This window comes from Strongylocentrotus purpuratus, unplaced genomic scaffold (assembly GCF_000002235.5).
Source record: "Strongylocentrotus purpuratus isolate Spur 01 unplaced genomic scaffold, Spur_5.0 spur5_scaffold_21, whole genome shotgun sequence".
In the NCBI taxonomy this organism is placed as follows: domain Eukaryota; kingdom Metazoa; phylum Echinodermata; class Echinoidea; order Camarodonta; family Strongylocentrotidae; genus Strongylocentrotus; species Strongylocentrotus purpuratus.
The window spans coordinates 37,211,250-37,227,715 of record NW_022145607.1 but is presented as its reverse complement, the minus strand read 5'-3'; the positions used below and the strand labels follow the sequence as shown (position 1 = coordinate 37,227,715).

At 37.1% G+C, this 16,466-nt stretch overlaps 1 protein-coding gene and 1 long non-coding RNA gene across 2 annotated transcripts; both read right to left on the bottom strand.

Annotated features, from left to right (window-relative positions):
• Nucleotides 1–410: 410 nt before the first annotated feature.
• LOC105441699 (adhesion G-protein coupled receptor G6) lies at nucleotides 411–13,851 on the bottom strand. Its single transcript, XM_030994378.1, has 11 exons — nucleotides 13,621–13,851; nucleotides 12,745–12,858; nucleotides 11,899–12,020; nucleotides 8,395–8,541; nucleotides 6,815–7,000; nucleotides 5,292–5,669; nucleotides 5,000–5,140; nucleotides 4,321–4,446; nucleotides 3,020–3,284; nucleotides 2,489–2,555; nucleotides 411–1,438 (listed from the first exon to the last, which is right to left on the bottom strand). The coding sequence occupies exons 1-11, from the start codon at nucleotides 13,751–13,753 to the stop codon at nucleotides 934–936; spliced, it is 2,184 nt and encodes a 727-aa protein (XP_030850238.1). The 5' UTR covers nucleotides 13,754–13,851; the 3' UTR covers nucleotides 411–933.
• Nucleotides 13,852–14,369: 518 nt separating this feature from the next.
• On the bottom strand, nucleotides 14,370–16,409 carry LOC115918922. The gene is made up of 3 exons (XR_004065856.1): nucleotides 16,198–16,409; nucleotides 15,228–15,482; nucleotides 14,370–14,473 (listed from the first exon to the last, which is right to left on the bottom strand). It is a non-coding gene; the product is annotated as an uncharacterized LOC115918922 (long non-coding RNA).
• Between the last annotated feature and the right edge of the window lie 57 nt (nucleotides 16,410–16,466).

Here is a 16,466-nt window from a genome sequence, read left to right as displayed (position 1 = left end):
AGGTTAACCTATGGATCGAAAGATTGTTCTGTGGAATTCTAGATACATTTACTTTGCATCATTATAAACAATGAAGCACTGAAGCAGGAGACTTAAAATTTAAAAGGATTTAAGACCAAAGAAACATATGCACATGGCCTGACATGAACTTGTTTGATCAATCTAAACTTGGTACAAGGCGATTTTGACAACATTTGTTTAAGTCACTCGTGGCACAAATATTATGAATAGGTTATCATTGGACAGAAAACAAGTTACTCTTTATCATGAAATATATTTAAAATTCACATTGGTTTTTAAATTTTAATTAGGAGCTATCAAAATTCGGATACCTTTTTTGTATGCACTATTATATTGGCTAAAATGCGAACTTGCATGCTTGTTGCTTGTTGGGTGGGGAAAAAGTATTAGGTATGATGTACCCTAATTGGGAACAGATTTATCCAGTAATATTTTATCTAACAAACATACAAGTTCAAAATTTACTCAATTTTACCCAACGGAGTAACAGAAAGGTAACAAATATTGTATTTACATTTTGGGAAACAAATTAACTTGACCAGAAGATATATTTAAAAAATGCTACATATTCTAAGCATCCACCATGCACATAAACGATTAGTATTTCAATGGTTCATATTACAACAAGTATGTTAATCTTTTTGTTTAATGTTATCTTATATGAAAACCAATCGAAATATCTATACAGCATTCCATAATTGTTATTTTGTAGCTTCAGATATGATGTCAGCGAATGTAAATACTTCAAGTTTTGTTGTGTCAGTTTTTTTTTGTTAATCTTTCAAATTGTTTTAAGTAGAGTGATTACAGTTGACTAGACTCAGAGTTTTACAAATGATTGGGCCTATACCAAAATTGAATGTTGAAAAGAAATGTGAGTAATTTAGGGTAATGCATTACTCACATACTTCGTCATGGATATTTTACATCAATATCAGATTCACTCAACACAGACTTGTTAATCGAATTCTCTGTTCCTGTCATCGTAGTCTGTTTCATACTCATCGGACCTGCATTTGTCGTCAAGGGTGAATCGTGGAGACAGCAACCCATGTGTTCCCGCAAATGCGCACGGCTTTGCGGTTGTCGGAGAACGTAGAAAACAAAGATGAAGAATCCTTGGAGAGAGTTGAGTAGAATGAAGATGACATGGACTGCGAGATTGAGTTGTTCGATCACGGTGAAGTATCCAACGAGCCAGGTCAAACCAAGTAGGAGGAGGACGCCGATCCCGTTTGTGAGACGGCGCATGATCTCGTGGCGGGCTTCTGATTTTAACTCGCTAGCATTCCTGCCACCCGATTTGATGCGCATGAGACGACGCATAACGAGAGCGAAGATGATCAGATTAAGAGCGAGAATGAAGGCCATTGGGATGAGCAGACCGCCTACGAGTGGCCATTTCTGAAGAAAACAGCTGTGCAATTGAAAATGGAAATAATCATCCTAACATACGGATAGACAAAATGCTTAATTCTGGTAGGGTACATGCATTAAAAGGGATGCAGAATATTGAACAAAATAAGTAAATAAAGACATACAAAAGATGTTCATCTTGCAGGATGCAAAGTAACCGAAATCAGATAATATTCTGTGGTTTACCCGGATGAGTGCAAGACGAACAGATTGACTATATGCCTTTATTCCATGTTACATTTCCCATACAAAGAATCTTGCGCTACGATTGGTCAAAAGTAAATCACGTGATAACAGATAGTTCGCCCATCATTGATGGGAGACGAAAAGTTCGTTGCACTGTATACACAGTGCAACGTACTTTCACTGAAGATACACAGTGCAAAGCGCTTAAGTACTGCATGCACTGTACATCGTTTGCTAGCTGTTGATTGATGATTGGTTGCTCTAAAATGACGGAAGGAGTAAAATTTTCCGATGTGGAATATAAAGCAAATAATCACCTTAGGTTTCAGGCGATGGCTAACTATCACTTCCTAGGCGATCTAATTATAAACGCTATCTTTCCTCAGCTTGCTTCGGAAAGATAGCTACATCCAGATCACCTCTGGCTCTGGAGTAAAAGTTTGTTCCATCACCTTCACCAACAGTAATTATGCTTACTATACTCTTATTTTGTATTACCAATCATATCTCCGGATTAAGAATATTTTTATCATGTCTAATCGACGGTTGTTTATGTTAACAAAATGTAATCCAACTATCTTAAAATACAACTGACATGCATACTCATACCATATAATGTTGATTGACAGTTTTGGTTTAGGCGATTCGCTCGATTTCCTTGCCTTTTTTTGTTTGCATACGTTCATAATAATTTCAATACCTGTAGTTTTCAGCGAAGATTTTCCTTTTATTTGAAAGATTTATTTGTCTGTCACCACAGCAGCTGAGGGTGCTGAGTTTTGTTTTGAAGAGCACTAAATTTGCTTTAAATCAAGAATATCCTGCATTTGCTGGATAGGATGAGAATGACGTAGAGAGTACTTACTAGTCGGAGTTGGCGTAATTCTGTCTCGAGATAACACCAGTAAGGATTACTATCGCAGCAGGTATTCCTGTCAAACAAATACATTAATAAAAATGTTTAGTTAATACTCTCTAAATATAAAAAGTTAAATTAAATAAAAAATGGAAGAACAAGAAAAAGGAAAACAAGAAGGAGAAACGATATTCCAGTAAGCGAAGAAATGCAAATAGAACAAACATGTATAGGTCTACTATTATAGAAAGTTAGCAATGTTTGACTCATTGATTGATTGATTGATTTCTGTTTTTTAATATGAAAGTGATATGCGAGTATAAAGTACTTAGGAAAGTAAATAATTAATATTTAAAAAGGAAGTAATACATTTGTATAATAGACGAAGTACAATTGATGAAGAACTGAAAATTATTACATAACATCGATGACCTGAATGTATTGATTGAAAAGGAGGGGCATGCTTAGAGAAGCAATGTTCGTATTGTGTAAGCCCTTACAACTTAGTTGCATAACAAACAAGTTATAACAACAATTTACCCCATGCAATGGTGGAGGCTTTCATCATGAAGAGTGGGATATACGAGTCCATGACACGGACAACCATTAGGAACATGTTTATCCCTTCAACGCCCATCCAGGACATCGATGAGAGCGTGGTGAAGTGGAGGACAGCGGCGATGACCCCACACAGACCTGGACCGACCTCGGGTTCTCCAGGATATCGGTCGAGTGCTGTCATGATGATGAAGAAGACGTACAGGAAGAGGAGCGTGATGCAGAGACACATTAAGATCCGGATGTGCTGCAGGCAACGAAGTTTCCTGGGGCAAAGAGAAACAGATACTTAATATGAACAAATGTAAATGTTCAGAGCGGAGTAGGTGAGTTGAATATGCTGACCTACTAAGTACATTCCAATTTCTAGTATCCGTTGACAACTGAAGCATCTCACTTGTAGCCACTACTCCTATAAAAAGCGTCTGTACTCTAAAAGGCTAGTTTAGATATCTATTTAGCTTTTAACTTTACCAAGGTTAATAGTAAATATTAAGAGGGAATACCTAACTAAAAGTAAACGAGACTTAGCTAGGGCTAAAAATCCATACCAACTTAGAAAGCATAAAACATCTTGTGTATTCGACCCCCCCCCCCCCGAAAAAAGGTATAATTAAAGTGGGTGTTAATAGAGTAAGATTTCTCTCGTGATATACCAAGATGAGGTAAAACGCTAGACTGACTAAACTAGGGGGACAATTGGAGTCTCCTTTGGTGTTGAGAACGTTTGATGATAGAAAAAGGGTAGGAACATGGAAGTTTAGAGGCAATCCAACCATTGTGATAGTTATCAGTACGAAAGCAGACAAATTAGAGAAACAGAATACCGAATTTTTGAATAAATAATTCTAATAAAATGAGAGTTATGACTGTTTGACAATTCAATCAGTGGATTGTGACGTTGCCAGGAACGTTTGTTGTACACAAAGATATCATTATTTTCTGTTATCTCTTTTGGGGCACTACTCGAGAATTATCATGGATAGCATATTATAAAAAGTTCTTTAAAAGAAAAGACCCTCTTGATTCACACATTTTGAAAAGAAAATGGAATATTAGTCATTTCGTGTGTAGCAGAAATTGGGAATGTAGTATGGACTCCATTAAAAGGGACATTACCGATTCAGTAAATTTAAAATGCATATGTTGTGGTTGCAACGTTTTAAAAAAAATCTTGGTTTGGGGGTCCGATTTCGTTGACAATTTTCACCTGCCTGCTTTTCTGATTTTGTTGTGCCTTCTTTTAGAATAAAAGTTTATGTTGAATTTTCCTCAAAGTCTTACCTATCAGTGCCGTAGACAGCCAGGGTCACCAAGAGGCCTACAATAGAGAGAGAACATCCTATGTAGCTGAGAATCCCAAACACTTGTTCAACTCTCTCAGATCTTCTGGGGATCCCACTCACATCCTGATGTGAAACAGAAGGCATCACAATGTGGAAATAGAATAAGCCAGTTTGGAGATAGTTGTATATAGTTGCTTTTAAATGTCTTAAAGATTTATCTCCAGACTTTGACAAAAAGTAACAACAGTACTGTTATGAATATGTAGATTATTGGATTGGAATATGCCAATTCCAAAGGATGACGTGTTGTTAGATGTTGAAGCTGATAAGAACCACGAATCAAAGGTAACGAATCGTCCGATTTCGTCTTGATATTTGAATATATTAATTTGATTCTAAATTGTCGTAGGGGATTATGTAAACAGTACATAATATTAACATACGACAATGGGCAAATCGCGATGATATCATAAGTAAATGTCATAATTTTTATAGAATAATATAAGAATGCAAATTATGCTATGGCTGTGCAACTCTCTGGAATAATTTACCTTTAAATATCATTATCACTACCATTATTATTGCCATTATTATCATTACCATTTTCATTATGTTTAGTATTATTGTTATTATTTTTATCTCCATTTGTATCATCATTATTATTTCATGTTCTTACCATAAGAACAGCAAAACTTGTTAGATGATTGCACTGGCATTCGGTATGTGTCTCGGAAGTGATTGTCAAAACACAGCCATCGCTTGACCAAGCATTAGTGGAATATTCCCAATAGACACACTGCGGATTTGTTGCATTTCGCTGGAAGTATATACAATTGTTTTGAGAGAAAAACACAATAAAAACAGGTTTTAAGTTCGTTCACTTTTCATTTCTGTACTTAGTGATTTGAAGCAAATTATTTCAGCCCATTGTGCAGTTGTACAGCTTACGAAGAGATGTTGTATCTTACCTGTTTGTGTTCCAGTGTTATGGTGACCGGATCATTCAGAGGTTTGGTTTCACTCGTACCAAGGCTCGCTCCGATGATATTAGTATTGACCGTGATATTGCGACGCCCATCATTGCTTCCCACCTGATTGTCTTGACCACCGTCCATTACAAACAATGCATCGTCTCGGAACACAGTAAATGCTATATTCCCCACGGTGCCTTCATCAATGGTCTCTGGCCCAATGACGACTGATGCTTGGACAACACCACCTCGGTTACCATTGCCGAGATTGTTGGTGGATAGCTGGATGTCACTATCATCAAAGGATTGGCTGTCATCGCCGATGATGGAGAAGGCAATCCCATCACGGACACCATCAGACTCAGAGTTGATTACCTAAAGAAATGCATTGTAAGATTAAAGGCTTGATCAGATATGGTGTGTTAAACCGTTCGCTGCAAAATCATTCAAGTAATTGCCTGGACCGGAGCAGGGCAAAGTCAGTGTTTGGAGCTGGTGCATGGAGTTACCATTGTTTAGCACAAATTAGTTAACCCTTACTGTACTGGGCTATTTCGAGCACTCTCTGACTGGGGGGGGGGGGGGGGCCTGGGAGCCCCCCCCCCCCCCCCCCTATGATCTTGGCCGTCGAATGTCCGATGAACGCGAAAATTGCATGTTTGTAGATATTTACGTAAGGAACAAGATGGTATAATTAGTTTTTTCCTAATATGCACATTTTTGTCGTTATAGCCTAATTAATTATGCAAAATGCTAATTTTATGCATTTTACAGAAAACTCTACATATTTGACCGTAGACTTGTGAAGAATCTTGAAAATGTATTGAATAAATGTTTCCTTCATCTCAAATTCCTGAGGTTTCATTATTTTTGTGATATTTGAAGATGCATAGGTAAATTTGCATAAATTATAAATACGCATTCATGAATATCAAATCTGGAAATATATATAGGGAACTAAAATCATTACAAAAATTGTCAGACTTCACTCTTTGAATGTTGAATCTCATTATTCATATGAAACTTCTTTTCTAACACAAAATAGTTATTTAATGTAATTAATAATGATAATGTATGCAAATTTGATGCGATTTTCAACTTTTATTTTCTTATGTATTTATTGTTTTTTATTTCTTATTATATCTATTGTTTTATTTCTAATGTATTCATATCTTCACATTTCTGCTTGTACATGAATATATGCAATTATAGCACTTTTTTGATGACATGCGCATACTAATTGTTATGTAACACCTTACAGGTATATCCGATTTCGACGAAAATGGTATCAAAATGTGCGTAAGACTTGAGGAGAAAAAGTCATGAAACGACAATTCGAAATTCCGAGCGGTTGCGGCGCGATCTCCGAAAATTTCGAGGGAGGCTCCCAGGCCCCCCCCCCCCCCCCCCCAGTACAGTAAGGGTTAAGCAACCTTCACAACTAGTCTAGTATGAAGTCACACTTCGGAAGTGTATTTAAATCCAGACTTATTATGTTCTTATTTTGTTTATCATCGTACCTGTACCACTAGGTTTGGTGCCACTTGTTGGAAGGTCTGGTTGGATGGCACATTGACTGCTAGAAGGATTTTCTCCAAGGCCATGGTGGCTCTGCTGACAGCACCATTCTTCTTCTCAGCATCCATGGTGAGGGATTGGTCTAACGTGGCCAGGTTGCTTACGATGTCCACGACTGAGGCAACATTCTAGTATAAAACAACAAAAACAATTAATCTACACCTGCCACTCTCCACCCAGGTGTTTAATGGTACCCGGGAGAATGTAATGGTTTGTGTAGTTTGCTGAGCATTGTGAGGGTCTGTAAAATAGCGCCTGGCTGGAATACACCCAAGGGAGTTAAAAATGTGCATACATTGTGTGCAGGCTATCCTTTTGACAAGGCCTCGTGACTCTTGCTATTTTCCATCCCAATCAGCGGCTGGGATGAGCCTAGAGACCCGGGGTGAACGCGCGATCGAGTGGCTTTAGTCGCTAGGCCTTTTGGATTCTGGCTCTGCATGAATTATTATTGACTTTGGATTTATTGGCCCAAGCCTTGAGCCATAATGCATGGTCGTACAGAGGATTTTTTTTATGTTGGGGACAGGGGAAATGCAATGAATTATTGAAAATGTATTGCATTTTCTTTGTCTTTGTTTGTTTGTGAGAACTGCCCCCACCCTAGCCCCCGCTGCGTACAGTCATGTTTCAGTGGCCAACCAATGGCCTTGTAACTGTGAGGCCCCAGGATCAAAACTGTGTCGATGTGCTATATTAGTGCCCTTTTGTGGGGCATTAATCCTCATTACCGTCATTTATGACTTAAGGGTGTAGGTCCCCTAGTTGTTAAGCATAGTAGCATACACATGCTTGAGAAGTCACGTAAAACAAACACTTGCAAATTATTATTCAATAAAATCTGAGAATGTATACTATTATCTAGATCTATTTGGAATAAATCATTGTCAAAATAATTCCATAAATTGGGATAAAAAAAAAGATATTCCAACTATATGAGCGACAGCTAGTGTACAATAAAATAGGCAGCATTTCATGACTTGAGCTAACAATTGTAAGTGATATAATTGGACTTTCCCTCTATATAAAATGAACCAGTCCAACTCATTTCGTTCAATTTCGTACTACGTAGAGTTTAATGTGAACGTGATGGATAATATATGCCAACGTCACGCGATGATACGTTCGGTGATTGGACACTACCATTTCGGTAGAAAATTCCAGTCGAAAACAAGTGTTAACATAAGAAATCCAAACCAGATTACTAAAGGCCACTTGAAGGGGACACTCACTCTGGCGTTCACTCGGGTTTTCGCGATTAGTCTCTTTTAAGTCGCTCGGCGTCTATCAGACATGAGGCCTTGTCTAAAGGCTATGTGCAGGCAAGCCTTAATCTGTACATCGCTTAGAGACATTATCGATGCATTAAGCACTATACAAATATGGATTATTATTTATAATATTATTACAGCAATACTGAAAGAGAAAAGAAGAAAAACTTTCACTTATTTCTTTCAGCTGGGTGATCTTCCATCAAATAAATTATTGCTGATTATTTGTTTTTTTAAATCAATGAAATCACCTCTTGGGTTGGTTGAGAAATCGACCCTGTCTGGTGAATGATGTCAAAGGCAGCATCGACCCCAGCAGAAGTAACATTCGTGTCTTGGGAGATCCCAGTCAATACTGACAGGGCGTCCTGAATGTCGCTTTCACCAGTCATCAGATTCTATCCAAAAAAACACCACAGTTTGAAATTACCGGTTATCGATTTTTATTCTTGTTTAATTCAGATACTTAAGGTACCACCCTGTTACCATTAAATTAATGACAGGAGTAGGCAAACAAACTACGAAATAACACGTCGCTCATAAAGTTTCAGTTCTGATTATTTATTATACAAATATGTTGTATGTTGTTTGTTGTTGGAGCAGCAAGAAAAGCAATGTTGACAAGTCGAGAGTCCTGAGGAGAAAATGTGCAGATGAGAATTGTGCGAGAGATAAATTATCAATAGAGATTAGTAAAAACCAAGAGGCATTTACCGAATTTGACCGTGAGACCAAAAGGCTAAACTGCATATTATGATTAAAGGTAAAGACCAGAATTGAAAACGTCCCAATTTCAAAAAATGAAATGGAAGCTTTTATTACCACTCATGTCAAAGAATATGTTTTGACTAATACATGATGATAACAAATTTGCCAGGAAACCGCCTACTAATTGATATATTTGGTAAATTAGTTTATCTATTGGTATGTGAGAGATAAACGCACATGCCGCGCACGTGTGCGTAGTCCCATATACATCTTTCTGTGTTCAGGGCTTGTAACTTAACGAAGACTGGACCAATTTCTTATCCTTTTGATGATTCCCAGGGGCGGATCTAGCTTTTTGCTAAGGGGGGGGGTTTGACCAAAATAATGACGATGCAGAGCATCGTCCACGAGCCGCGTAGCGGCGAGCCGATTTTTTTTGGGGTGTTTATTTGAACCCCGTAAGTGATGTTTTCCTGGCATCTATTAACACAATGGAGACCATAAAAAGCAGTGCATGATAACGTCTTTTTAAATCAAGTAACAGCTTAATACACAGTTATATCCAGCCTTTTTATCATGTGTTTGGTTAAGTTACCAGATGAGTTGAATATCTTCTCACAATATTTGCACTTGAAAGGGTTTCTCTCCAGCGTGCGTTCTTTTTTCTTTCTTTTTTTCTTTCTTTCTTTTTTTCTTTTTTTTTTCTTTTTTTTTGGGCCGCCCAAGGGGGGGGGTTTGAACCCCCTAAACCCCCCCCCCCCCCGTAGATCCGCGCCTGATTCCAGAACCTTGCAGTATACACACCAATACTTATATGCTAGATGAACAACCTTTTCGGATCGATTCCACAACGTTTCTTTCACAATGCAATCGCATGACAAGAACTGGCCTTTATCTTTAACGACCCAGCCAAGCACATGAATCACGTTTTGACGGCAACGGCTTGGGTGGGTCGGTGATAAAGGTAATGAGTAGAAGGAGCGTTTATCCTAACCAGAGGACTTGTGGTTAGATGTGACTTGTGACAGATAGAGAGAGAATTTTGAAATACGCTCATTAGGAGATTTGCTACACTGTACGCTGCCAAACACCTAGTAACATAGAGTCAATTAGAAATTCGGACTTTAAAAATACAATCCTCCATTTATATAACACGTACAAGTAGAAACCATAATGGCAGATGTTGCAGGCTTCACTTTATATCGGAATTTTGACGACGAACCCGTCTGCTGATCAAAAATTGGTTCATTGTTCATTTGTTGAGTAAAGTCTTAGGTACAAATATGGGAGACATCAGAGTATGGATGGACGATATATATTCAAAACAACAACGGCAAATAATAGTAATATAATAATACTAATGGTGGCTTCTTACACTGTCGCTCATAACGGTGGAATAAGAATCCTCTGTGTGCCCATGCCTTGAGCCATAATACATGGCCGTCCAGAGGATTTTTGTTATGTTGGGGACCGGGGTAAAATGCAATAAATTATTGAAAATTTATTGCATTTTTTTGTTTTTAATTTATGGAAACTGCCCCCTACCCTAGCCCCGCTGCGTACAGTCATGGTTCAGTGACAAAGCAATGGCCTCGTAACTGTGAAGGCCCTAGGATCAAAACCGTGTCGATGTGCTATATTAGTGCTCTTTTGTGGGGCATTAATCCTCATTGCTGTCATGTATGACTTAGGGGCGTGGGTCCCCTAGTTGATAAGCATAGTAGCATAAACATGCTTGAGCAGTCACGCAAAACACACATTGGCAAATTGTCATTCAATAAAATCTGAGAATGTATACTATTATCTAGATCTATTATTTTTAAATTATTTAAAATAATTCGATGAATTGGGGTAAGACAAAAATATTCCAACTATATGAGCGACAGTGTATATAGCGCACATGTCCGTCACGTTGTGACGCTCCTGGCGCTGCCCCGATTATTTCCCTGGCTTTAGCAAGGCAGCCACTACCTAATCGAATCAAATTCAATTGTTTTCCTTTAAGTGGTACTGTATTGACGTCAAAGCATTCTAAGAACAATCATGATACATGAAATCGTATTTCCAATTCATATCCTATCAGAACATGGAAGAAAAATTGGGGGGCATTCTGAAGAGTTATAGCGGATCCAAAATACGTACTTTTTCGCGGACCACTTCTGGCAATTCTTGCATATGCGCACATGCATCAATTTAGAGGTTCAACGAACATCTATGAGCTAAATTTAGGTCAAATTGCTAAGAATAGTATCACCAACACAACACAAGAGGAAAAATTGAATTGATAAATTCACTAAGGATGGTACACGTAAAATGCGCGCGCTTGTGTCCGCGTTTGCACATTTTTGAAATGTTCGAAAAGACCTGAAACATGTAGTAAATTAGTCCAATAAGTATTTTGACATTTCAAATGTTGATGCACACGTACGCGTCCCACATGACGCGCGCACATACATAGGTGTTACCAAAAGTTTACCCATGATGTCAAGTCTATGCATATCCAATATCATTCAGAAATGACAATGTATGACTGAAATATGGTCAATAAAATAAATTAACAAAATGGCGCCTAGATGACGTCATGCATTAATGATATTTTAAAAATCTCATCGTTAGGATCAACAAGCATGCATATGGCACATGTCATGAACATTTAATTGTCATTAACCATGTCATTCATGCATGGGTGTCGATCTGTAACTGATACCTATTCATCAGGGGGGGGTGATCTATTCATTCATCCCCCCCCCCCCCTGATGAATAGGTATTACGTAAGGATCGACACCCATGCATTCATGTGATATGAAGCGAACAAAATCCATACAAAATGAGAGGGGTGGAAAAAGAGATTCTGACGATATCTTTTAGGCCTATTTCATTTCAAATTTTAAGTTTGTTACCTGATTGTGTGGATAAAGTATAATTTTTCAAGCGTTTAAGGGTGAAGGACATTCCGCAGTAACATTTGTGTGCACAATAGCTGATCATGTATTTACTACGCACAATACCAGGAACTCCATAACAGACTAGAATAAGATCAAGTTTACCTCTTCTAAGTAGATTAAGAGTTGATCAGCTGTTTTATTGACACCGCAGTTATCTGAAGGTACCCATGCACAAGGATAGATATAATCACCGGAGCAGACGGCTCGTGCTATTGGCTCTCCATCTTGATATATCCAGAACCACAGTGAATAAATGTATTATTAGTCTCATATTAACATGGTATATTGCGTGAAGATGTCAGGGTATGGTGGTTCTTTGTTTCGACTCTCAATATCAGGGTTAAGGGTTCGAATCCTAGTCTAATACTGACGTCCTTTGGCAACACCCAGGTGTAAATGGGTGCCTAAAAGTTCCTGGGGTGGTAGAATGCAGGGCACCCATGAAGAATAGCATGATGCTGATGAGGCTTCCCGGGTTAAAAATTATTATTGATATTATCATTACTATTATCAATATTTTTCTTCTCCTTCTTCTCCTTCTTCATTTTCTCATCACTATTATATTACTATTAGCATTGCTATCATTATTAATACATGTATTAATACTGTTCTTACAGTGAAACTAGTCTATAATAACCACCCAAGAGAGACAAGAAAAGTGGTCTTTATAGGCAGGTGGTCTCTATGTACAGGTGCCTATAATACATGTTTCAATGAGAAACCATTGTCAAGGGAAACGAAAAATGTGGTCTTTGTAGACAGGTGGTTTTTGTAGACAGGTGGTCACTGAAGCAGGTTTGACTGGTTTATGATATTCATGTTTTATAAAAAGAACTTTCTAGTCGGTACTAATCTTAACATTCATGGGTTTGCTTTCTCATGTAAGCTTAACTATCTAAAGACTAAAAGAAAAAATATTTTAATATCAAAAATATTTATTTCATGTACCCTTGATGGTGAAAAATGGACATTCTCCACTCGATTCAATCCACGAATGAAGGTCTCCTGACGAAAACTGGACAATACCATACGGAGATGACCAAGAGGTGTTTGGACATAAAACTAAAAGAGAGAGAGAGAGAGAGAGAGAGAATTTGGATTTCATAATTTGTCATTGCAGTTTTTGGTACATTTTAAGAAGTGATGCGACGAGATATCTTTAATAATTGCTTTAGGTTTGCTTTCTTGAAAGTCTGTACAATTACCTTAGATATGGAAAGATAAATCAGATCGCAAATAACGCAATATTGCAATATCGTAAAAGACGTCGCTGCAAACCTCGCTTTTCCCAGAATTTCTATTTTTCTTGAATTCATATGAATAGTCAGAACCCCGACCACAAATATTTACAAGTTCCAATATTCATATCGAATGCAATAGCACATATTTCCAATATCGAATCGTGGTTAGATCGTATAGTATTCACTTGGCTTCAACTTATATCAGCACACTATCTCCACTTAGTGACGTTTTTGCATCATTTTTAGTCTATCAACATTTATCAACAATGCAGTACGTTGTAACTATAAAAAAATTATAGTTTATAAATTGGCAAAATACAGTAGTATAAGAATAAAATCACTATTTTTATGTACAAATTGGCAAAATTAGGTTAAATTTGACAATTTTTTTCTTCACATAGGTTCATCTGATAATTTTTTACTTCTCCAATCAATAAAGGCGTGGAAAACAAGATAATTTTTTGCCAATTGGAAGAGAGAAAATTATTAATTTAGAAAATTATTAATTTAGAAAATTAAGAAATAAGAAAAATACTGAACTCCTATAGCTGGTTAAATATGATTTCAGTTGAGCAAGGTTCACCTGTACTTAGTACCAGAAGGGTGGAAGGGTCAAAGAAACCGTCAGAGCTTTTCGCCACAGAGGATAATCCGCTCCACAGCAGGTCTATTTCTTCTTGTGTACTCATGCTACTGTTGGCTATGTAAGCTCTCATATCAACCAATACACCGTCATCTGGTAGAAGTTGATTCACGTGAATGTAAATAGTACCATTGGTGTCACTCTCAGTTTCAGGCGCCTCAAACACTGCCTCGGACTAGATATCAAATGATGCCCAACATTATCATCGATGTTTAATCCAGTTGATTATTTTTTACATAAGATTAGACATTTCCTAGCAACTGTCTTTTCTAGGGTTTGGCTGTATCTTACATAGACACTGAAAATGTAGCAAAATGAATTTTGCTAGTTTTACATATTTTGCATAATGTTTATGAACTATACACGATATCATTAAACAATGGTAATTAATATCTCTGTGAGCGAAGCAAATTTGCATGTCGAATTCATATTAGACAATGAATTGAACGAAGGAATGAATATGTGAATGAAAGAAACAGGTAAAAATGTTTTGTTTTCTGTCTCGTTTTGTTTTTGTCTTGGCTACCAGTAAACTTGAATAGGCTTCAAATTTTAAGAAGCAGGGCAACATTGCTTCCAAATCAAGGATGTACCCTCAGAAAAACTGGGAACAGTTGAGGAGAATTTATAGCATTCTAATTCAGAGATATATTACAAGTGACTTTACAGCTTCCATCCCTTACCTTTTCTTGAATATCACGCACAAGGGTCTTGTAATCTGAAGATTCTTGATCAGCTTGAAATGTCGTGAAATTTCCTACAAGCTTGAACTTCAGATGAAAAATAGACATATCTGTATTTTTTTTAAAAATCATAGATACTGTTTAAAATATACGATATTTCACAAAAGTTCTTACACAAAATTCACTCGAAACTTATTTTATGAAATGAAATTACATTTTTATTAGGCTACCTTCAATATACCCCCCCCCCCCAAAAAAAAAAAAAAGAAGTAGTGTTGCAATATGCAGATGATATATTGTTGTGATACGATGTTGCTTAGTTTCAACGGATATGTGTTGTTTTATATACACTAATGGGTTTGTATGTATCATGGTCTAGAGGATATGTCACGGGAATGTGGATTATATGGTTCGCGATTGGTGTCATGCCACAGTACTAATGTCCTTTGGCAAGACATCGATCTACATTTGCCATTCGTCACCCTTGTATATTTAATGGGTACCTGGTGGGAGTTTGTTCCTTAAACGCTTTAAGCGCCTTAGAGGAACTAGGCTAAAGACAGGGTAACAAAACTACTCAGTAGGCACCTGAACATCTCCGGGATGGATACGCGCGCAATATAATTGTAGCTGTTAGTTAGTATTATTATAATCCCAATTAAATTTACTGACAAAGAGTCCCGGATAATTTTTTATTTTTTTTTTTTTTTTTTTTTTGGGGGGGGGTAATAACAGTTTGGGTAAGTTTCATATTAAAGTGGGGATAAGAAGATATAGAAGAAGTTGTCTTGGGTCGTTGTCTAAAGGTAAAAGTTTAGATGTAACTGTTTTTGTGTCAAAAAATCCCTATCTAAAAAAAATTACCTCTGATTCTAAGCAGTGCGTGGTTGCTTTCAATATGAGGTCCGTTTTCTGGGAAACCGACACAGCTATAATACGCCTGATCAGAGGGGGTCATCTCACCGATGACATAGTTAGATATATCGCGGGTGTCAGGCACCTTTTTTCCATCTCTCCACCAGTCAAAGTGCAGAACATCTTGGAATTCACAGTTCAATACTACCATCTCCGATATACCTACAGTTTTATTTCTGGGGTGAGAGGTAACGGTTGGCACACCTAGTAAGGATGAAAAGAGAATATCCCAGAGCCTTGAACTTGAGATGGATACAATATTCGCTCAATCAAAATTCCAATTCCCATAACAGAACTATGAACACAAATATAGACTATATCATTGTTTTATGATTTTATATTTCTTTCAAAAATTATCAAGTAGAATACCAAATCAAACCTCGCTACAGTTTATACAAAAACACAATGAGATATTATGATACAAACAAAATGTTCATTGATAACTATGAGTTATTTTCGTCAATGTTGATTATCTTTTTTGTATGCAACATATCATTGTAAAATCATGATAATTTTCTAAAAATAAATAAATAATTTATCAAGGTATCTTACTCTCATAATCAATTGATTATTAAACAATCGTTGGATATTGGAATATGAATACCGGTAATAAAAAATGTTGCAATTCCTCACCTCTTTAAATATTGATCTAACTCATGTTTGGAGTGCTAAAACTAGAGACAAATGTTATCCATGGGTAAGGCATGACACAGAGCTGTCATAACAACAATCATTTCATCTAAGTTGCGTTTTTTTTTAAACTTAAACACCTGTTCTGGTATTGTACACGCGAATGAAACCCCGTCACCCCAATGTATGCTGCAGATATTTCAATAACAGACAATAGATGATTGAAATCTGATATGATTTTTATTTGGCAAACGGGCATTATTTAGTTTAGAACACATGAAGCTCATACCATCTTGTGTTTGGTCAATGTTGCATGTTGTTCCTGCGTAGAGCGATGAGCAAGCACACTGTTGTTCAGCTGGTATGCAAGTACCTCTATTGAGACAAGGGTCCGACGCACAGAAGCCTATTGAGAAAAACACATTGGTTCAGTGGTAAAGCTGTGATATCCAAACTAGAAGGGCCTAGGTTCCAAGCCAAGTAAATGTGTTATTGCCCTTTGATAGTTCAATAAGCCTCAATTACCAAGTCCCTCGGATAGGACTTAGTTCCACAGAT

Bases quoted from the DNA above. Each gene is read 5' to 3' on its own strand.
- LOC105441699 (XM_030994378.1), bottom strand. From the start codon at position 13,753: ATGAGAGCTTACATAGCCAACAGTAGCATGAGTACACAAGAAGAAATA. The intron at 12,021-12,744 runs GTACATGAAATA...GGATATATCAAG, and splicing joins TCCATTTTTCACCATCAAGG to ATGGAGAGCCAATAGCACGA. The intron at 2,556-3,019 runs GTAAATTGTTGT...TTTGTTTGACAG, and splicing joins AGCCTCCACCATTGCATGGG to GAATACCTGCTGCGATAGTA.